At 47.4% G+C, this 22,828-nt stretch overlaps 1 protein-coding gene across 20 annotated transcripts in view; it reads right to left on the bottom strand.

Moving 5' to 3' along the window:
• Positions 1-1,633: 1,633 nt before the first annotated feature.
• The window catches only part of PCBP2 (poly(rC) binding protein 2), a 29,276-nt gene continuing 8,081 nt past the window's right edge, over positions 1,634-22,828 (bottom strand). The window contains exons 6-15 of one of the 20 annotated variants that reach the window (XM_056860702.1): positions 22,102-22,233; positions 18,899-19,027; positions 17,340-17,414; positions 15,525-15,611; positions 14,628-14,669; positions 13,320-13,392; positions 12,900-12,938; positions 12,017-12,072; positions 9,374-9,543; positions 1,634-2,057 (exon numbers count right to left, since the gene is read on the bottom strand). In XM_056860702.1, the coding sequence (XP_056716680.1) occupies positions 2,021-2,057; positions 9,374-9,543; positions 12,017-12,072; positions 12,900-12,938; positions 13,320-13,392; positions 14,628-14,669; positions 15,525-15,611; positions 17,340-17,414; positions 18,899-19,027; positions 22,102-22,233 (840 nt within the window). In that variant the 3' untranslated portion in view covers positions 1,634-2,020. Of the gene's footprint in view, positions 2,058-6,328; positions 6,746-9,373; positions 9,544-12,016; positions 12,073-12,899; positions 12,939-13,319; positions 13,393-14,627; positions 14,670-15,524; positions 15,612-17,339; positions 17,415-18,898; positions 19,028-22,101; positions 22,234-22,828 lie in introns of those variants that run through there. The other 19 variants (XM_056860710.1, XM_056860577.1, XM_056860584.1 and 16 more) reach the window with 19 other exon arrangements.

The raw sequence follows: 22,828 nt of genomic DNA, 5'->3' as shown, positions 1-22,828 counted from the left end.
TGGGTCTTCCTCTTTTCCTGTTGCCCTCAACTTTTCCTAGCATGACTGTCTTTTCTAGTGACTCTTGCTTCTCATGTGACCAAAATACGATCACCTCAGTCTAGTCATTTTAGCTTCTAGGGTCAGTTCAGGCTTGATCTATAACCCACTGATTTTTTTTGGCAGTCCAGGTGTCTCTAGGAAGCCCACAAACAGTTGCAACTGTAAAGCCCCCCAAAACACTTGCACATAAACTCAGTGCCAGGTTTCCTTTTGGTTTGGTTGTAAGTCCGCACTGCTATAGTGGACAGGCTTGGCAAGGAAGAACCAGGCTTGCCTGCAAGCACTTGAGACCAGAGAGAGCACGCCAGTGCTGTGTGTGTAACCCTCTTCCTGCAGCAGTCTCTTCCCTCACCTTCCTCATGGGATCTGCTGAAGTGTGATACCCTTCACTCAAAGCCTCAAGGAGCCAATCAAACCCTACTAGCTCCTCACCCTTTACCACCTGCCTCACTCCCGCAGAACTTCCTTTCTACACACCGGGCTTTCCAGAAAGAGCGGCTGTGCCAGGTCTTTCCCAACATTGGTGCCAGGCCCTCTTCATAACAAATGAGGGAGGCACAATGACCGCTTGAAAGAAGTTGAGGCTGGATTTTTTTAGCCCAGTGCAAGAAGTGACTGTGTGTGCAAGCGGAGCAGGGTATCGCTCCAGCTAATATTCCATTGCCTCATGATCCGTAGCCTCGTGCAAAAGGTACAAGATATCAGAAAGGCTTGAGGTGTAGATGTGAAAACCAATCAGGTCACAGGAAAAAAAAGCTGAGAGGTTTTCTAAACCTTCACCGAAGAGTTTCTTCCCCCAAAGAGCCCATCTGCTCTTGATGGAAGTAATTTGTTCAGAACCAAGAATTACAAGTACACTCCATGCATGGGGTGGAGAGAGTGGACAGAGAAGCTTTTCTCCCTCTAATACTAGAATGCAGGGTCATCTGCTGAAGCTGGAGGGTGAGAGATTCAAAACAGATAAAAGGAAGTATTTCTTCACACAATGCGTAGTTAAATTGTGGAACTCCCTGGCCCAGGATGTGGTGATGGCTGCCAACTTGGAAGGCTTCAAGAGGGGAGTGGACATGTTCATGGAGAGGGCTATTCATGGCTGCTTGTAAAAATGGATACTAGTCATGATGCATACCTATTCTCTCCAATATCAGAGGAGCATGCCTATTATATTAGGTGCTGTGGAACACAGGCAGGATAATGCTGCTACAGTCGTCTTGTTTGTGGGCTTCCTAGAGGCACCTGGTTGGCCACTGTGTGAACAGACTGCTGGACTTGATGGACCTTGGTCTGATCCAGCAGGGCTTTTTCTTACGTTTTTACTATAAGAGTTATGCATAACCTCACTCCCTGACATTTTGTAACTGGCTCCCACCTTAGCTGGCAGCCATTTTGTAGTTGCACCACCACCCTATGCCAGAATTCCAGAGCTGCCCACAAGCTCAGAAAGGTTGGGGACCCCTAGTATTCAGGTTTGCACAGCATCTCTCAATTGGGAAGGGGGCCAGCTTCTGTTTTGCCTTGAGTGTTACAGTCTTAAAACCTTTTGAAGATTTAAACAGACAAGTAAAAGTTAATGATACTCAAAAATACCACATTTCTATTCACAAGGAAAAAGCTCCAGTCCATCTTTTTATTTTTTTGAAAAATTCCTGACATTACAGAACTAAACTGAAATGTATTAATTCCACTCTTACATTTCATGACATAACAGAAAAACTTCATGAGCCAAGAAGGGGGAGGGAAAGGGAAGGGGGGTAGAAGCTTATAAACTAAAATATGAATCAGCATTTTAACAGCTGAACAGAGAAAAGGAATTAAAATGCTGCAATTAAAAAAAATCATGAGTGGATGGGTAAAGCATGTAGAACTGAAAATTTACAAACTAGTTAAAACCTGGAATCGCTGACTGCTCAGAAACTACACAGATGGATCATGGGGATGAACGGCAGAAACGGGAAATGAGTGAGGCGGTTGCATTGTCCTAGCTGCTTCCCATTCCACCAGTCTCCGAAGAAAGCCTACAATGAGAACAGAGGGTTAAAGGCCTTTTAACAACGCAGGCTGCTTGTCAGTCACAGATGTGCTCCAGTAAGATGCAATCCTCCCAGCTGTACGACCGAGCATCAACAAAAACACACACACGTCTACAATTTAGGCTGGCCGCATTCTCTTTGGCTGGGCACCGCATGAACAGATCTTCCTGAAGAGAAACACCTGCCAGCCCCTCCTCCGCTACCCATTTCAGGCCAGGAAATGTAGAAAAGCAGCTGCAAGTGTTGGATCTTGGATCCCCATTGTTGTTTCAGCGCCCAGAAGGAAAGATTCGCCTCCGCCAGGCTTGTGGCAATAGCTTCAGCCGTCCTGTGCGGACCACCGCCCCTCATTGAGTGAAGTGTGGCTGTCCTGGCTACAAGTGACCTAAATAATCAGCACGCTGCTTGAGTGCTGCGCTATGCAGTCACATACTGTTCTGCCATCCATTAAGTCTTCCTCGGCAGATGACAATTAAGCTCCACGCCTACCAGATCTGGTCCATGGAGGAAGCCATTCAGTGGAAGGAGACGGTTTTAAGTTACTACATTCGAGGTTCAGACAGCGACAGAGCTAGAGTAGGGTTCACTAGTTTGACTACTGAAAATAAGCCAAGATTGGTTTGCCTCACAGGCTAGAGGAGGAATGATCCCGCTTCTCCAGTACTTCCCAGACTTAAGACTTCTCTTGCTTTTCTGGGCTGATCATGTGAAGATCCCAAGATTAGAGCCGGCTGTATTTGGCTTCTAATTTGACTCCAATAGTTACTAGATCCTAAACTAAAACCACTGTGAACGTAAGAGTTCGCTTTTAAAGAAGACTTAAGTTTGATGGCCAAACTCAAGATCTATATTTTGTTCTACCACTCTGACGCTTCTCATGAAAAGCACAACTTATTGCATTATCGCTTTCATAGCAGGAGGTGGGGGGGGGAAGGGTTTGTTTTGAGGGACCCCATCAGCACTGCTTTCCAGATGCCGACACAGGCCTCATGTTCACAAGAGGACCCTGCAGGAATTACCACTCTGGTGTCCTTGCCCAGTAACCCAGAGAGGTGCAGCCAGTTGACTTCACTTACCTTTCCTGGCCCAAGACTGAACAAGGGGGAATCTTTAGGAGCCAGGTGTATTCATGGCATCTGCCACACACTAGGAAGGGCATTTAGATAACTCAGCCACATGGGCAGATCCATCGGAAGGTGGTGCCATTCTATCAGAAACATGAGCACAGCCAACCCTGTCATTTAAATGTTCTCCCTAGCCCGTTTGTGTTCTGCGGGACCAACAAGGGAACTAAAACAAATGTACCAGGGGAGGGGTGGTAAGATTTGATGCTATGCGCATTTCCTACAGATCACACTAACTGAACAACTAGTCAAGCTTACGAACTTTGCTGTGATGCAGCTTGGCGTGCTGTTCACTGCTTTGCCAGAGAAATGGCAATGGAACCTGTCACCATCCCACATCTCCCTCCAAAAGGGAATTTAGCAAAAGCTGTAGACAGTCACAGCCAAGGACCTCCACCCTACCCCCCTTTTTATAATGAAAGCCATATCACTCTCCACACCAGATACTGGGCTCCGCGTTAAACAATAGCTTGCTTTTGGCAGGATAACCAAAGCCATGCCAATCCTAACACCCTTTCCCTCTTAGAAGTACTGGGGCAAGGGGGCTTTGTAGAGCAGTGTTGGGAGAAACAGTTTCACTTGTAAATCTCATTAAGAGGGCTGCACAGCAAACCCCAGCATGTCCTCTGTGACGACAGGCAATCCAACAGGCAAGTGCTGGGTGCCAGGCCGTCACAGAAGAGTGCAACTTGCAGACAAAAAAAGTGTGAGAATGTGGCCTGTACGTTTTCCTGCCAGCACAAAAATCCTTAATTGATTTGTGCCTTCAAGGTTGCATCTAGTTGACTTGTGGTCTTGAAGCAAGAAGCTAAACCCTACTTGCCTATATCAAAAGAGGATTCCCACTATCATTAACCCCCCTCCCTTTGACCCAAACTACGGAGACTCCTTATCAGTGCTGCCAACTCCTATAGGAGATAAATGTTGAGAAAAAGCAAGCTGCAGAACCCAGTTAAGCTTCACAGGCGACTCTTTAACTTTCACTTGAGTCTCCTAAAGGATTGCTTCCATGAACGCACCCCCAACCTTGGAAGTAGATCTTCTCTGCATTACTTTCAGCTACCATTTTAAGCCACACCCTCAGATATTTAACTCTTTCATATGGGGTGTAAAATAGTAGCAAGCAGCATTCTAAGGGATGAAATGGCTGGACTCATGCCACTGATAAAGCTACTGGACCAGTCATTCAGTAATGCCACATATTTAAATGTTCCTCTCTTAATAAAATTGGATAGTAAAATACTCTTCTCTACTTCAAGATAAAGTTCAGGTTATTAAAGATTTAGATTCAGGCCCATATGAATGCCAGTGAGACCACAAAATAGGGACAGAAGGAAGAGCCGATCACCTCTTCCACCACTAAGCTTCAGACGGTCACTACCTTGTACTAGTCGTAGAGTACTAGTTGAACAGTTTTGAAAACACACAAAAACCACTTGCAAGTTGGAAGTTGTAACTCCTGAAAATTAGCCTCTACAGGACACTATGAAACAGACGGCCAGCCCAAAAACTTGGTTAAGAGTGGACAATTTTTACTTAATGTGATTACACTACAGAGCAGAACAGTTTTTTTAAAAAAAGTTACAATTCTGAGTCAAACTGCAGAGACAAGTACTAAAAAGGAAAGACCCCTGCTACTCAAGGAAAAAAGGGTTCGACACAACTGCATAAGTCAACCGTTTGATGGATTTCCCCCACCCCTACACATGACAGGATCAAGTCAGCCCCTCCATCTCCCTGAATGCAGCGTGACATCGTATAAACCCAATACCTATTGAGTCAGTCACCATGTCTTCAACTTTTTTTTAATACAAAAGGATAAACAGACAAATCTTAGCAGTTTTAGTTGAGTGTCGCTATTTGTTACTCAGTTGCTTCAAAAGTTTGCGAGTCTGTAAGCACCAGACAGTGACTGCTCAAAGTTAAAACTATCCAGCGTCCATGTTAACAACCCCAGGCTAAAGATGGGGGGGGGGGGCGCATTCAGGTACATTTACACTCCATGTGCCTGTTTTCTGCTTAGCTTTTTAACTTCACATGAGCCCTTAAATGGAGGAGAGGCAGGTGGCTGGCTTGAAAAGCCAAGCAGAATGACTGGGACAAGCCCCCACAGATCGCACTTGTCTTCTCAAAACAAATTCTACGCTTGAAGAAGCATCTGTAATGACCAGAGGCCCAATATTGCCTCCAGATAGGCAGAAGCTTCTACACTACAACTCTTGAGATACCAAACTTCCCGCTCTGCCTGAACTCCGGGGCAAGCCCCCCCCCCCCGGCATGGTTACAGCTCCTCACTACAGCGTGTGAGAGATGCGCCATGGTGCGCTCCCTTTAATGACTTGTGCAGACCCCGCGGGTGGAGAAAGCCTTTTCAAAGATCTGCCGGTCCCAAAGAGAAGGTTGCATGTATAGACAAATACATAAAACTCCTACCCAGTAAAGCAGGTGAATTATATTAAGATAAATGGGGGTAACGCTTGCAAGGAAAATCAGCAGTGTGTATGCAAGAAGGACTTTTGACTGTTATTCTAAAAGGGTGTCTTCTGGGAAATTTCAAAATGCAAGGCCTTAAAAAAAAATAGAAAAAGCAAGCGCTGCAAGAGTTCACATCTTCACAACTGTATTAGGGAGAGGGTCAAGCTTATGTACTTAAATCATCTGCCAGGACAGTTAAAAAAAAAAAAGGTAACGGGGCAACTTTAGCCTGGGGGTGCTGGGTGACAATTCAGTCAGCTTGTGGTCATCGTTCGGTCCCAATTCAGGCACATCTGTGCACATTCTCACCATGACAGCTTTATTACAAGGACAGACATTGAAACAAGGTTCGGCCAAAGTAGCCTCGTTTGCACAGCTCCAACCAAGAAAATTGCAAGTGAGTATTTCGTTAAACAGACCCTAGCGATTCCCCGCCCCTCCCGCCACCCGCCCACCCCTTTTATTCCATGTAACAATGCAAACAAAACTACTAAAAAGCAACAGCTATAAGCTACATAATCAAGATCACTACTGGACTCCAAAACTGGTTAATACAACTCGGCTCAATTGTCTTTGACCCAGCAGAGGTCACCAGTGGAAAGAAAAACTCCGTCCTAAAGGAATCACAAGGCTCGCTTTCGTTTTGAAGTTAAAAAAAAAAAACAATCTCTTCCAAGTCTCCTCTACGGGACCCCCCACCGCTGCCAACAATCTGCTGTTCCTCTAAGGCCACAAGCAGACGCTCAGTAGGGAGAGAATCTCTGTTTTTCCGTTTTCAGTTTGTTAGTAACACATGGCACAGCTGAGGTGGTGGAGGCCCCCTTAGCAGCAGACACAACATTTAGAGCCAGGAGAGGGACGGGTTTCATGCCAAGCAGACTGGAGACACAGGGAGCGGTCGGAAGAGGGTTGGGGAGGCTGGAGGGTGCGTCGGAGACCCCCGCTGTCGCGAGCGAGGGGGTGGTGGTGGAAGAGGAAGAAGAAGAAGGGGTGGAGGGTTGAGAGAGGTTGATGCTGAGGTGGTCGGGGATCGTGACGGAGGCTGCCTGGGAGGAGGGTTTAGCGCTTTCTAAACTGTAACAGAGGAAAAAAGGAACAAAAATACGGGTGGGTGGATGGGAACACCACACAAAAAAAAGAAAAAAGCAGCACAGGACACAAAACAGCTTATATCGCATGAACCTAGCCTGGGGGGTGGGGAGAGGCCTGGAAACAGCATAGCCAGAACAAGGATGGGATGGTGGGGGGGGGGGGAGAATGCTAGCTGCAAGGGGATCTCAACATTCTCGAGGTGTACCAAGGTCCACTAACCTAAACAATACCGCCCACCCCCAACCCCATTACCAACAAAATTCCAACTTTTGATTATACTAACTTTAGTAATGAAGCAACGAAGTCAATGCTTCGAACTACACACTCTCCGTTGTAGCCACAGCAAAGAAAGAAAAAAAAGATGGAACGATGTAGCTGGGCAGGTGGAATCCTATCAGTTCTATACAAGTAGATTCTCAGTGTTCCCACTCTTCGCCTCCTCTCCCTCTGCCCCCACTCCCATGCAGCTGTTCCTGCAGCTCCTGCCAGTGTTCGAAGCATGCACTGAAGTAGGAAACTAACTCTAACAAGTGTTCCACTCAGAGGCTGCCATAACCAATGGGAACGTCTTAACAGAACAAAGGAAGATCTTTTCCTCCACCCTGGCAATAGAGAAGTCCCTGCATAGCGGAGGAAGCCATTTTTAATCGAGCTTGGGGACATTAAAGGAAAAAAAACTAGCTGTGTGAAAGGGAACATTAGAACGCTGTGGCGTCACTGGTTAGATTAAGCCAACCTGACACCCAGGGGAAGACTTAAAGTTTGCTATTTTTAGAACAAGGGCCGGCTTGCAGGATCGCAAGTCCAGTTGTGTGTTTTGGATGTGTTAGGGCAGTTCTCAGGTTTTCAAGGATACGATATGACAGTGAACTTTGCAGAAGTAGCTCTAACTTTGCAGCTCTAACCCAGGACTGAACTGTAAGATCTCTAAAACACTGAGACGGCAGGGTGCTGGTTATGACTGCCATCTACTGAAATGCCAGTAAACAGATTACAAGGAAAGCACGAATGGCTGGCGCGAGCCTTAGGACTCGTTTCCCACCTAAAGCAGAGTATGACGGACAGACAGGTGCTGCTATTTGTAAGCAGCGAGGCATCTAAGAGACGCTGCCCTAAAAAGCTGAAGCAGCACTTGCTTTCACCAGCTCCTACGCACAAGTTCTGACTTGGTCCTCACACTGTCGTTGCAGAGATCACTCTGCTAATGTCCACCCCCACCCTCCATCGAGGCAGGAGGAAAACTGAGTAACGGACTATTCCAGCTGACAGGACAGGAAGGGGAACAGTAGTCCTGCCTCCTCCCTGAGCAGCCGGTAGGAATCACCCACAGATCACGATGCCCTCCCTCCTCAGAGAGGGGAGGGGCCATGGTTCAATGGTAGAGCATCTGCTCGGGATGCAGAAGGTCCCAGGTTCAATCCCCGGGACTAGGCAAGCAGGTTATGTGAAAGACCTCTGCCTGAGACCCTGGAGAGCTGCTGCCGGTCTGAGTAGACAATACTGACTTTGATGGACCAAAGGTCTTATTCAGTATCAGGCAGCTTCATGTGTTCATTTCAGTCTACAGAACTCCTTCTGGGCATCCTGAAACACCCAGCTGAGAGTGGAAGCTACCTTGACGCTTTAGGGAAAGTGATTGTGGACAATGCAGCAGTGATGCATTCAAAGCTTTAGCAGGCGCAAATTCAGGAGAGCACGTACTCCTGTGCGTCTGGTCAATATGTGGGTATGATCCTCTAAGTCTTTAGTGGGGCATCATAGCTCTGCAAAGGTGTTACTGCAGGCCTGACGCTGGGTCCTAAAGCTAACCCATGTAGTCTAAATCACTAGCAATGAATGCTGTTAGCTACAGAAGTTATGGCAGGGAAGGAAATCTAGGGCACACCATGCCAGCTACACAGGCCAGGCTTTTTAATTATTGAAGTCAGAGCTCTCCATTAAGCTGATGCTTTTAACTTTTGAGCAGATCAGATGATCTCATGAGGCAAAGAGCTGCAGAGGGCCACTTGCCAGGCAGGCTTTTTAAGGACAGGGCCCACAGAGCAGCCCACAGCTGAAAGCCCCGCCGTTAGCAAGGGCCCGTGGGAGAAGCTGCAGCAGGTTTCGCAGCAGACCAAGACGCCTTTCGGGAACTTCCAGGCTTTTCAGCTTTTTAGTTCCGTGCAGCCTTTGGTTAGCAATAAGTCCAGTTTAGTGCCCCTCGGCGTAGACTCATGCAGCACTAATCATACTAACTTTTTCACAAGCCAGAGATGGTTTAGCAGGGAAGTCTCATAAAACTACCAGTTGCAGAGGCATACACATATATCCATTCTGTGGATCCTATTTATGTCAGCCTCTGTTATGCTGACCCAAATACCTTCCTGGCCTCCATCCCCACAAGAGAAAGAGGGATGTTACATAGAGTATTAAAAGGTCCCACACACTAATTCTGTACCAGGGAGAAGTGTGAGGGTGGTGGGGTTGTCCTGAAAGGGGGGCTCTAGCTCAGCTCTAATACACTGCCTAGAACCAGAAAAATTACCCTGGTTTTAGAGATCCTTCATGTCTCCCAGTTCTGCAATTCCAAACATGCATTAGCAAGCAGCATGCCATTCCAAAGAGGCTTACCTGACATTAATTAGATACTGAGCCAGGCTAATGCTGGCTGCAGATCCAGTTATGGTAACCTGCCTGTCAGTAGAGCCTTCCACTGGATTGGCAATTTTGATCTGCGCCCCAGACATCTGGCGGATCTCATTGATCTTGGCGCCCTGACGCCCAATGATACAGCCAATCAGCTAGAAGAAAAGAAAAGAAAAAGGTCACTTGGGTCAGAATGAAACCAGAGGCTCCAATAGTCTGCCTATTGTTTCGTGTTGCCCTTTTCTCTAAAAACAGGAAAAGATCTCCTGTAATATTTTCACTACCAGGAGACTACGCTGCCTGCACCCATGTAATGACATCTTCCAGCTAGTCATGTGCCAGTGTGCAAACCAGACATTCACTTGCCCGGTTAGCCTACCCTGGCATCTCTTGTATCGCGATCCGTATCGTGGTTTCCTCTTCTGAGGACCAACAAAATTCCTCACAGCTCTTGTATGAAAGAGGGTTTATAACCAGAATTCTATTCTTCCTACAGCTCACTAAAGCAGATGTACTGAATGCACAGGACAAGTGGAAAGTAGCTCCAAGGTTTGGGTAAGCTTTAGCATAGTATATTCTATTTTGTAACTGTTATGAATATTTTAATGGCTTTGCCATATTAATAAATCTGTCTGAAAGGTTAACACTGGCACTGGCTAATGTTTATCCAGTAAATTATTGGTTTTAACTGTATTTAAATTGTGATATTTTATACGAGAGAGATCCTAATCTCTCACAGGTTGTATCTGGTCATTTTATTCTGGCTTTTGCCGTAAATAAATTTATTCATTCATTTATTCATTAATACTGTTCTCTGAAACAACTTCAAATCCGGATTCATAGTTAGCTCTGGAAATTGTGGCATGCTTACATTTTAGTTGAGGTATCAGAAAGCCAGTGTAGGTGTAGTAGTTATCAGACAAGGAGCTGCGAAACCCAGGTTCAAATCCCCACTCGCGCCATGAAAGCTTGCAGGGTGACCTTGGGCCAGTCACACACTTAGCCCTGACCCTAGCCAGTATTTGGATGGGAGACCTCCAAGGAATACCAGGGGGCAGGCAATGGCAAACCACCTCTGAATGTCTCTTGCCCTGAAAACCCTATGGGGTGACCGTAACTCAGCTGTGACTTGATGGCCCCCCCAAAAAAATCAGCTGTCACCTGAAAGTCTGACCACAGATCTGGTTAAGAATCATTAGCCTCCACACACCCACTATAGGTTTAAGAAAGTCTAAAGTTTTCCTTTAGGACTCCTGAGTTGCAAGAGCAACAGGTGAACTTCAAGATCCAACAGAGGAATCTGTCATGTTACTCAATTCATGGCTTTCTACTGCAGGGACAGATTAACTAAGATTTACCTAGTTTTTGTTCTTTGTTTTTAACCAAACCCGCTGTAGCTCACCAACATTAAATTGACAACATAAGAGAATACAGATCCAGGCATTTGTCACATTAGGCAGATGAGAAATAAATCAGAGTACACACTCTTGCTCGTGGATCAGAGGGAGGACGCCCGCCCTAGCATTCTTTGCAAGAGCCTCCCAACAGCAGCAGGCGCTAGATGACCTACAGGGAGTCGGCCAGTGATTCTGTGGTCTACCTCCTGTCCATCTCTCTTCTACCAGGCTGCCTTACCAAAATTACTCAAGGGAGGACAGAACCTGAAAAGCTTTCTTTCCAAAGCTAGTTTTTTTAAGAGTATGGACATTACGACGCTGATGGAAGTGAACTCTGCCAAGCAGAGCACATGTGTCACTAAATGGGTCAGCTCCTGAGCCTTAAAGTTGGATTATTTCTGCCAAAACCCTGCATCAGCCAGCCTGCCTGCCTAATTTCTTTTGGAAGCAGCAGCAGCAGCCTGAGGTCATCCCATACAAAAGCTGCAAAACTCTCAACAGTTGCCCAATTGTGTTGAGTCTCAATTGTTCTCGTCTACGGCGCTCTCTCCTCCTAGGGCCAGCCATTGTTCTCAGCTGCCTCAATTTGAGGGCTGCATGTAGTCCTGGTTACATTTATGCACTTGTGGTTTCAAAAACAGAAAGCTATAGAAAACCTATAAAAGGATTGAGCCTCCGGCAAGTCTTCACTTGCCCTTGCATATTTTAATCCTTGTAGGTGCAAACAGTTCTCTGTAGCATCGGATAGAACTCAAGGGTATATAGTTTGAGGGGGGAGGGGTTGTTCGCTTAAGGGGGAAAAGAAGATATGGCAACAGAATTGGGCTTTTGTACCCTGCCCTTCTTTAGGGGGAACTATTCTTCACATTCTGACCCTTCAGTGTCAAGTTTTCTTCTCCATTCCCTTCAATGGCCTGAAACAAAATGCTGCCGTACGTACTTCCTGTGGCGCATCTTTTATATTAAAATGAGAAGAATGAGGAAGCAAAGCTGTTTGTTGACCTCAGACCATCTGAACCCTTTTAAAGAGCTAGAAGTTTTAAGTGCGAGAGGTTCAGGTGATGCGGTTTTTATGCTACAGTTCTGTCCCCGGCATGTGCCAGAATATCCCAAATTGCCCGGCAGCTCTCTGCAATGGCCTTTGAAGAGGCATGGGAGAGCAGGAGGCTGAAGTCACAGCACTGGCCCAGTACCCCACTCCCCAGAATTTGGCACGCCTCAGAACACTTACATCATTTGGAATGGTGAGTTCGTGAGAAGTAGTCTGAGCTGATGCATCCAAACCTGCTGAGACACAGAAAAAGTCCAACAATTTCAACACACACGGACTTGCAAATAGGCACAGAGCAGAGGGCCAGGGCAGTCAGGCTAGCAGATGCTGCAGGAAATTACTGCTATCCTGAAGAGGGTTCCAACAGGGAAAGAGCAAGATGTTAAAGCCCAGGGCCCCTCTTCCTCAGCACCACAGAGTTAAAGGCTCTGGTTATAAAGCAGATACCGACACACCAGGTATTTATTGGGGGCGGGGGGAGAAGAGACCGCACTGGTGCACGAGTGCAAAGAATGAAAGAACCGGCAGCATCCTTTACATTCCCACAAAGCAAACGCAAACCTCCAAAAAAAAGCCACACACGCACACACACTTTTATCTTTCCATCCTGGCTTTCTAGTTGCGTTATTAGTGCCCTTGCTGCTGCTTCTGAGCACGAGTCGGAGGCAACCTCTCGGCCGACCCACAGAACTGTGAAACAAGGGGTGTTGGCTCCAAAAACCACATCATCCCAGATGTTTAGGAATCAAATACACGACATACACGCACTGTACATGGCTGACCTTCACAAGCAAGCAGCTTTCCTGAGAAAAGGAAAGATTAGGCACTTCCTCCTTTTCTATTACATTCTGCTCTCCAACAGGGAGAATTCCAGCTGGATTTTTTTTCTCTGACGGGCGGGAAGTTTGAACTGTCACACCTATAACTATTTTCACTATATTTTGCAGTTCTTTACACTGTTCTATGGTTAGCAGAACTTGCTGACTGGGAAAAGAGATCTCCCACCAGAATTAACACACAATACAGCAACTGCAGGTTTTTGTTTGTTTGTTTCAGTCATTACCCCAATAGCTTTTCCCATCTGGAGAGCTGGATTCAACGCCTGTTAAGATACAAGGGACAATAAGTGTGGGTGGTCCTAGCTGAAGCCCTATCAGACTTTATAAGCAAAAAAAAGAACCATAAAAAAAACTTTCATACAATTTGGCACAACTGTCCGGATCCTGGCAGCCAGAAGGCAAGAGGTAACTGGCCAACGCAGTTGAAAAGGTGACTTGGGAGAGGAGGGGAAACAGTACCCTACCTAGTCACCTGGTGCCTTGCTTCCAGGGGCAACGAAGTCCACCCACTCCAAGGTTATTACCTGTGGGTTTTTTCTTTTTTTCTAAGCAAGATAACAGAGCTTAAGCCCAGATCTGTATTAAAGGCTAAGTGGTACCTCTCGGGACTGCTAGCTTTTACAAGAAAGAAAGAATTTTCATACCACTGAATCCAGTGTTGCCATGAGACATTGGAAAGTGTGACTGTTGCATTGCCAACTGGTGCAGCTTGGTCAGCTAGAAAGGGGGAGAGAGAGGGGAAACAAAAGGTTGACGTTAGGAATTCTGCAGGCCTACTTGTTCAGCACACAATTTAAAAGGGAGAAAAACAGACACTGCAAGCTGAGCGTGAGGCGCTGCCCGTTGGGGGCAGGAGATTTAGGAGAAGAAAGACCGGGTTAAGGAGCAAGCGCTTCCCTGAGCATAGATGGGTGCGGATAGAAGGAAAGCACTGTGGGCGCCAGCAGGCCCCCAACACCCATCTCCAAGTCCCCTGGCTCAACAGAAGGCATCTGCAGTGAAACTGTGACAAAAACACTAGGAAACAAAGCACAAACAAGGCAAAGTAACACAGAGACTGATTTGCAGTGGTGCTAGGGACTACACCATGCAGGACTCTGTCAAGCATTTGGAAGGGGGGAGAGGTATATCATGAGGAGTGACCAGAATGAAGTCAGATGCTCTCCCCAGTATTTAAGTGCAATGTTCTAGCTCTTCCCCCCCACCCCCTGACCTAAGTTCACCCAGCCCCACCGTTCCCTGCTCTAAATATACTACGGAGCAGAGATCGAACGTCTAGGCGCCCTCCCGTTAAGAAGCTGGAAGTACCTGACTCTAGCTCAACACCAGGAGTGGTACTAGTAAAAGGAGGACAGGGAGGACGGACATCCTTTCACATCACGTGAAAAAAACAAAACAGCTAGCTAAGTGGCTTTTATTGTTAGCAGAGATTGCATTAAGGAAAGGCGTCTCGAGTGAAAGCCCCACCACCTTCTAGCCACACCCGCAGAGACTACGCGATGCATCCAGCTTCATGTTTGGAGCTAAAAAAGCAGAGGTCTGAGGCCAGCCTCCCCTCCACCACCAGGGTGAAGCACACACCAGGTTCCCTCCGCCCTGAACCAAGAACCACAATGACAGTATACCATGGCGTTTTGTTGTTTTGTTTTGTGGGGGGTGGGGCTTCACGTCAAATTGGCAGGAAGGGGGGGAGCGAAACTGGAACTTGCAAAAGTGTGCCAAGCTTCGCTGTGCGGGCGTGTCTCGGGGCTGGCAGAAAAAGGAGGACAGATCAAGATTGGCTACCATAAAAGAAATAACAAAATTTGAGGAATCTGTTTTAGGTCAGATTTTTTTTTATATCAGTTTCAAATCAAAACAAGACTTCTAAAACTGCTTGTCGAGAAAGCGTGGAGAAATTTTGAAGGGAGAAGTGGGGTGATTTCAAGACAAGAAGTGTAAACAAAACTTACATCTGGCTGTGGAATGGCATACTGTCCTTGAATGGTATAGGCCTACAAAAAGGAGGAAAACAGTCCTATTAAAAACCATTGGACAGCCACCCAGTGACAGACAGATTTTCAACTAGGCAGGAAGCCAGACAGCTGAGTGGGGAGAATTGTTGGTGGGAAAGCCTGAAGGCAGGTCTCTTAAGGGGCTGCTTGAATTGGCTAGGTGTACGGTGTGAGAAGGGAAACTGGTCCCCACCACAAAAAGGATTTAGCATTTAGCAGCTGGTGGTTGAAGATCTGTTGTGTAGTGGAGGATTGGACAGTGCTACAAGCCCTCCTGCCCTACATGCGCACTCAAAAGCCAGACCCAAATGGGAAGCTGAACCACCTCCTATGCCTCCAACTGCTTTTAAAAGCTAAGAGGAGCTGGCTGGGTGTTTATCCCCACCCCACCAAGTTCCCCCATCACTCCACACTCCTAGGAACCTGCCATGGACAAGCTACAGCCAGGAGCTGGATAACTATACTTAATGGCAGAAACGCGTTTGGAAGAATAGGGAGACGTGCAGCAGCCAAACGTGACGGTTCTGGGAATTACTCTACTCGAAACAACCCAGCAAGGCAGTCACTGTTACAGGGATTTGCTCAACACTAAGTGAGGATTTGGGGGGGGCGGGATACAAGTCTCTCACTTCCAGGGTCCTGGGAGAAGCGCAGCCCCAAGTCGGAATTGACCAAGCAGTTCCCGCCTGCAGGGCTGCTTACTGGCCTGCCCGGCAGTGTTTGGTGGCCTCAATCCAGTTCCCAACGAACAGGAGTTCACAGCACAAGCCGCCACCACCGGTCTTGCCACCCTTGTTGGCAGTCTCAAAGAGGCCAAGGATTGAATGGGCCATGGAGACTGAACTCCCCTCTCACCTCTTGAGGTGGTCCCTCCAGGTCAGAGTTGAGGCACATTGATGGGGCGGTGTGGGGGTAGCTTGCACTGCCGCTGCTGTACCTGTCCTGTGGATAAATAGAGGACTTCAGTCTCCAGGGCTGTCAATCCGAAACCTTTCCCTAATACCAAAGTCATAAATTAACTTACTCTGATCAAGGGCTAAGCCTGTACTAGACAGAATGCTGGCTTACTCCGACTCCTGTCACATCAGCAGCAACAGATGACAATACGAGATTTCCCTGGGGGTGGGGGACAAACCCCCAACTGTCTGCACCTGTGGGGGGGCAGAAGGGGGGCCTGCAGGGGCACAAGCCTTGCTCTCTAATGGCATAACAAGGGCTACGCCGCCACAAAATCTATCGCTAGATGTGAGCAAGCTACAGCAAAGCGGTAACCTCCTATGTGTCTTTCCACTGCCTAGCAAGCTGTCAGAGCCTCTGGAGGGTAGGTCATATGAACGTGGGGGGGGGGGGAAGAGGGAGGGAGAGAAGAGGGAAGGGACTGAGGAGGGAACAGGACCACGACAGCGCCTTTATCTCCCAGAAAGAGTCATCAGCCAGATCTCCCCCAATATAAGTGGCATACAAATTTATAAGCACCAACCAGACCTGACCAGTTGCTGCCTCTACTTTGCAGTTGCTGGAGGAAGCTATCCATTAACACCCAGCACCACCATTTCTCACTTGTATAAACCTCTAGCCTCCCCCCCCCTCCCAAACCTATTTCTGAAGCATCTCAACTGTTAATGTAGCCCTCTCCAAAAAAGAAGAAAAACGCTTATAGGGGGGATTGAGGCACTGTGCTCAACAGCAGTCAAATGACCAAGTCCTCAAGAGTGTTCCAACTCCACTCCACATACTCTTGGCGAGAGGTCTTCCCTGGGCATGTAGTTCTGAGACTCTTGCTTCTCAAATCAACACACACCCCAAACTCACACTATAAGCTTGAGAGGGAATGCAAATGTCATCAAAGGCCGGCTGGCTAGCTTGAGGCGTGCCTTGCAGGGTCATCCTACACTCATGCGGCCCTATCGATCTCACGGACATCAGATACTTATAATAGGATTCCAGCCCACTGAGACTGAAGATCCATCCTGTAATATCCACAACATTGCCTTGTAATGCTAGCAGTTTTACCCTTGGACCCCCACCCCCTCCCCTATGTACCTGAAGCAACTTACCTACGCAAACGAGAAAATGAATCAGATCCAATATCGTGCATTGCATTTAAGCTAGCCACGTGGCACTCCAGGTGCCCTTCAGGCACCAAGGAAGTTGCTCCATGTTGTTGTAGAGGTCGGCATTTGACACCAACCACAATCTCCTCCTCGCTTCATCAGCGCTCGGGGGTTCTAGGCCTCCCATTGCCCGTCCCTCTCGCAGTCAGCCCCTGCTGCTTCAGAGCTTACTGTTCTGCACAAGTCAAGGCCTCCTATGACAATCAATCACTCCAACTTGAAGCATTACCCTCAGGACTAAAAGGCCAGAGACACAAATTTAGACTGGCAGATGGGCCTGGTCTGGAACAGATCTGGCATTCCAGATGAACTCTCCCCTACAAACCCGGTTACTGTCTATACACCGATTCCCAGTGGACACCAGAGCCTGAACATTCAAGAGCAGCCTCCAAAGAACAAAACCAAAAGCAGCAGAGGTAGCACTGCGCTGAACAGGTTGGGCAGCACAGGTGATAAAAGCATGCACAGAGTGGTTTGATGTGTGCTGGCAAGTGTTGAAGCTTGGTCGGCTACTGCCCCGCCCCCCACCCATGCCCAGCAAGAAGAAGGGCCTTACCTGACCGCCTGCAAAGATGACAGGAGAACTGGATGGCTTGGGCCGGTAGGGGATGGTGACACCTTTAGGGGGAGACTGGGGGGGGGGGAGAAAAACAACTATGGTCAGTTGCCAAGGACTCTCTCTCCCCAGCATAAGCTCTCTGATGAGGACAGCCTCTTTCAACAAACCCTTAAGAAAAGCAATCAAGGCCTGCCAGGAGTATCTGATGCCCGCCTAAGAATAGACTTGTTGTGAAACAAGGGCAGCTGTACGAGGCACTGCCATGACAGGAGAATCACTCAGGAAAAGCCACAGCACCGAGTCTTCCGCAGCACGGATGTAGACTCTTAATTCCCTCAGGATCAATGGGTTTAAAAGCAAAAGGCGGTCCTGGATGCTGCAATGTCGCTCACAGGCGGAGCGGCCGAGGGCCAAGCTACCCACGCTCTATCAATACAACATCGGAGGGCTGTGCACCCAACCACCTTGCCTGCCCTTGTGTGGGCAGACAGCTGTCTTATTGGCATTTTCCCTGTGTTCATGGGATCTGTTACCCAGCACAGTGCCTTGACCTCACATTACAAGGCTCCTTTTCCCTTTTTAAAATCTGCTCACTTGAGAACAAGGACTATTGCCTCGAGTTAATCAGAACTGTGTGTGTAAAGTGCCGTCAAGTCGCAGCCGACTTATGGTGACCCCTTTTTGGGGTTTTCATGGCAAGAGACTAACAGAGGTGGTTTGCCAGTGCCTTCCTCTGCACAGCAACCCTGGTATTCCTTGGTGGTCTCCCATCCAAATACTAACCAGGGCTGACCCTGCTTAGCTGCTGAGATCTGGTATTACACCTAGTTATGGGTATTTAATTTGATTTCTATTCCGCCTTCCTGCCCAATGGGGATCCAAGGCAGCTTACGTTCGTTAGGCAGAGCATGTTTGACTGGCCCAAGGTCACCCAAAAAGCTTCCACAGCAACGTCGATTCCAACTCTGATCCTTCCAGATCCTAGTCTGACACAATAGCCACCGCACAACACTTCTATACTCAAGTAGCTGGAAACCCCTTTCCCTAGAAAATGCTGTGGATCACATTACTATGACCATACTGGCACTAACATGGAGGAGGCCTACCCCCACGATGTTTTTAATAATCACTTGTGATAGGGGAGATCCAAAAGTTTGCTCCAAGCGAAAACATGAACTTCTTAAGAACCCCTGACTTGGGCGGTGGCTGAAGCCAAGTCAGCAACGACTTCTCCGAGCACCGCTTCGACCAAGGCGTGCCGCTGCTAGGGAGACAGAAACTGAAGTGCCCCGCTGCGACTTTGTGAAGCAAAAACAAGCATGCCAAGGCAGCTGTCAGCACAGGAATTCTGTATCAGCTGTTCCAAATCTAGAGAGCAGTTGGCCACAGTCCAACGGCAATGCCTCCTTTGCCCTTCTGCTGTGGGCTCAAAAGCTTTTAGCGGTCGGCCCTCTATTTATAAGAATTTTAAGGGTGGGCTGGTTGTGGGGGGTGTGTTTTATTTTTGTGGCCTGGTGTCTTAAAAGAAAGCAGGCTGCCCCACCCTCGCTACTTACCTCCAGCATGACCACACAGATCTGTTTGACGCATTCAATGATGGACTGTGGAATCCCAGCAATGGTGATCGCTCTCTCGGTAGAGTTGGGCAACATGTCTCCTGCCACCTGGACCTGCGCCCCTGTGCTCTTAAGATTAAAAATACTGCGTCAGGCATTCTGCTTCGTTATTTTTTTCCCCCAGCCCTACAGCATGACTGCTGGGTTTGTTTTAGAGGGGAACAGTCTATCCTCTGTCCGTGTAGACCGGCAGAGGTTAATGCAAGCCATGAGCAGAGACACAAGTTTACTGCGTGACCATGGTCCCACCACAAGCCACAGGACCTGCCTTCTGAAGAGCAATCTGGCGCCTCCAGGTTGCTCAGAACTCTAGCTTTCATCCAGAAGGGAAAATGTCTCTCATAATTCCATAAAAAGCTTGACAGGTGAAAGCCTAGCATGGAAATATAGAAAGGTTTTCTTTTAAAGTTAATCAGACACTTTCTGCAAGGACCAATGCTGAATCCCTCACTTCCCTTTTACACCTCCTCTGACATTCTGTTCTGCAGTCAGGCCTCATCGCAAGTTTTCCACAACAGAAGCCGTGATTTCACAAACATCTGGATCAACAAAGTCTTATTTGGTTCTTGTAGGTTATCCGGGCTGTGTAACCATGGTCTTGGTATTTTCTTTCCTGACGTTTCGCCAGCAGCTGTGGCAGGCATCTTCAGAGGAGTAACACCGAAGGACAGTGTCTCTCAGTGTCAAGTGTGTAGGAAGAGTAAGATCTAGTCAGAAAGGGGTTGGGTTGAGCTGAATCACTGTCCTGCAAAAAGTATCAAAGGTAATGTGCTAATCATTGTCCTGTAAGTATCAAGATAATGTGCTAATGAGGGTGTGGTATGTTAATATCTTATTCCAAGACACGAAAGACTGGACAATTCTACCAACTATTTTGTCAGATTGCACAGAGAAGCCATTGAAATTCATAAATATCAGCACAACTTTAACAGAAAAGAAGAGAGTTTAAGAATGAATAAGGCTTGGCTTCCTGTCCTGAAAACCTCCAGACTAACAAAGACTACAGTCAACAATAGCCATGCAGATTAGCTTTGGATTTCACATTTACAGATCACTTCAGGATACAATGGTTCCATATTAACATACCACACCTTCATTAGCACATTATCTTGATACCTATAGGACAATGATTAGCACATTACCTTTGATACTTTTTGCAGGACAATGATTCAGCTCAACCCAACTCTTCCTACACACTTGACACTGAGAGACACTGTCCTTCAGTGTTACTCCTCTGAAGATGCCTGCCACAGCTGCTGGCGAAACGTCAGGAAAGAAAATACCAAGACCACGGTTACACAGCCCGGATAACCTACAAGAACCAATGAACTCTGACCGTGAAAGCCTTCAACAATAAACTCTTATTTATTCAACCCAGGAGTAGCTTATAATATTTTGGCCCTGGGCAAGAGATAAGCCCATCCAGGCTAAAGATCCAGATCCAAAACACAGGTCGAACATAAGAAGATTAAATTAACCTACGTCCATAAGTTCATTGTGGTAGTGGAGATGGCAGCCTCCCAGCAGTTCTAAGCCTGTAGCTGGTGCTAAAAAGTAGTTCTTGCCAGGGTGACCCACTCTCCAGTGTGGAGACACTGAGAAACCTACTGGAGCTTGTGTTTCCTAAACAGCAGGGCCGGCAAGATTTAAAAAAATTAACCCATCCATTAACTATAGAGAACTGTAATCTAAATGAAGGGTTAACAACCATCTCCTATGCTTTAACAAGGGTAAGTCAACTGAAAGGAACAGAAAACATTCATTTATTTTATTTCACGTTATAGACCGTGTCTGAAGATTAGGTGCTGTGCGAACTTTCTGGCAACGCTACTATACATATCCCCCTGACAAAGCACAGGCAAAACATGTAGGGGTCGTTAACTCAAAGGATTGTTCCCCCTCACAGCACTAATAGCTTGCTTGCCTTTTCTTGTTCCGCTTACTGGTGTGGCCCCCTCCTCAGGACTGATGCCAAAATGACACCGACGTGACCACCTACTGTTACTTTCTATTGATGCTGCAATTAAGATTAGGACATGTAAGCCATGTAACCCGTCAGAAGATTTCTGAGTTCAAGAAAAAGTGCGCAAGGAAAGCACCAGAGCTCTAAGAGTCCACAAACACTTCCAGGGGTCAATGCAGACTTGCACAGTACCCCTGCACTCTAAGCAGTTCTCTAAATACATCTCTAAAATCTGATTGGATTACAAAACTAGTAAGTGCTTCTTACAAGCAGAGCAGGTTAAGCTTTATTTCTCACTAAGCATCCTTCTCATTTAACATACAGAAAAGGGGAAGTCCTGGCACCCTCTGGTTAGAAGAAGAGTTGGTTTTTATATGCCGACTTTATCACTTGAGAGACTCAAACCGGCTTAGAATCACCTTCCCCTCCCCACAACAAACATCCTGTGAGGTAGGTGGGACTGAGAGAGCTCTAAAAGAGCTGTAACTTGCCCAGCTGGCTTTGTGTGTAGGAGTGGGGAAACAAATCCAGTTCACCAGATTAGCCTCCACCGCTCCAGTGGAGGAGTGGGGAATCAAACCCGGTTCTCCAGATCAGAGTCCACTGCTCCAAATCACTGCTCTTAACCACTACACCACACTGGCTCTCGTTAAGGTTAAGAGATAACCTGAACAGAGCCCAGGTTAGAAAAATTCCAAGGCTCTACCTGCCCTGACCTGAGGGAGGAGAGCTGTCCTAGCCCCCTATCACATGGCCATTTAGGCAGGAATCGACTCAGAAATGGCCATGGGGGGACGGGAAGTGCCCCTTTGGTGCTCAAAAGCTTCTAGAAGATTGGAAGGATCTCCGCGGCTAGCCTGCACAGTCCCAAGCAGGACCGCACAGAAGCCACAAAGATGAACAGACTGAACCTGAAGATCAGAAGGGAGGCAAAGGGAGGGCAAGTTTACAAAAAAACGCCTGACTGCCCTACGCCTGGCTCCAACTAGTCTCAGTTTCACGAGGCCTAAATATAAATGGCTGTATTAAGCAGAATGACACAGAGGTCTATGTATTGCATTTGAGTACCATGCATTTGGCATGGGGGTGGGATGAGGGGAGAAACAAGATGAAGGGGAGTGTTGAATCTGGAGACAGCAGCAAGCGATCCTCAGCAGGGCTGGGAGTTGAGCAGACGTACCTCTCTGATCTCCTTGATCTTGCAGCCTCCTTTCCCAATGAGAGAACCACACTGACTGGCAGGGACCACAAGTCTCAGGGTAACGGGTGGCCTGCTGGAGGCCGTGCTGTTGGTCATTGAGCTGCTGATATCCTGAGAAACAGAAGATTGAACTTTGAACAACTAAAAACCTCAGAGGGAGGCTTCAAATACGCATTTTTGTTTATTTCGCCAGCCATTGGGATTTCACATTCAGATACAAAAAGTCATTTCGGCGACGCATACACCTCACAAATACTGCCACAATCTAAACATTCTTCTTTTTAAAATTATTATGGACCTTTAATATTTGGCTCCCGGATGTGTTTAGCCAAAAGATCAGGTACAGCTGTATCCAAAAATAAAACGCGGAGCTGTTAATTCAGCTGACTTCTGCACCCCATCCTGAAGACTCGGTTCTCCTGAGCTGTGGGAGGGCAGCGGCTCAGTGGTAGAGCATCTGCTTGGCATGCAGAAAGTCCCAGGATCAATCCCTGGCATCTCCAGTTAAAGGCACTAGGCTGGTAGGTGATGTAAAAGACCTCTGCCTGAGACCCTGGCGAGGCACTGCCAGTCTGAGTAGACAATACTGACTTTGATGGACCAAGGGTCTGATTCGGTATAAGGCGGATTCATTGGTTCATGTGAGCTAAACTCAGACTGAACACCGTATGCATACATGGTTGTCAGTTTAAGTCACTTCACGAGC

Source organism: Euleptes europaea, chromosome 1, assembly GCF_029931775.1.
Source record: "Euleptes europaea isolate rEulEur1 chromosome 1, rEulEur1.hap1, whole genome shotgun sequence".
Taxonomy (NCBI): Eukaryota; Metazoa; Chordata; class Lepidosauria; order Squamata; family Sphaerodactylidae; genus Euleptes; species Euleptes europaea.
Note: the sequence above shows the minus strand (reverse complement) of the source record. Positions and strands in the feature narration are given on the sequence as shown.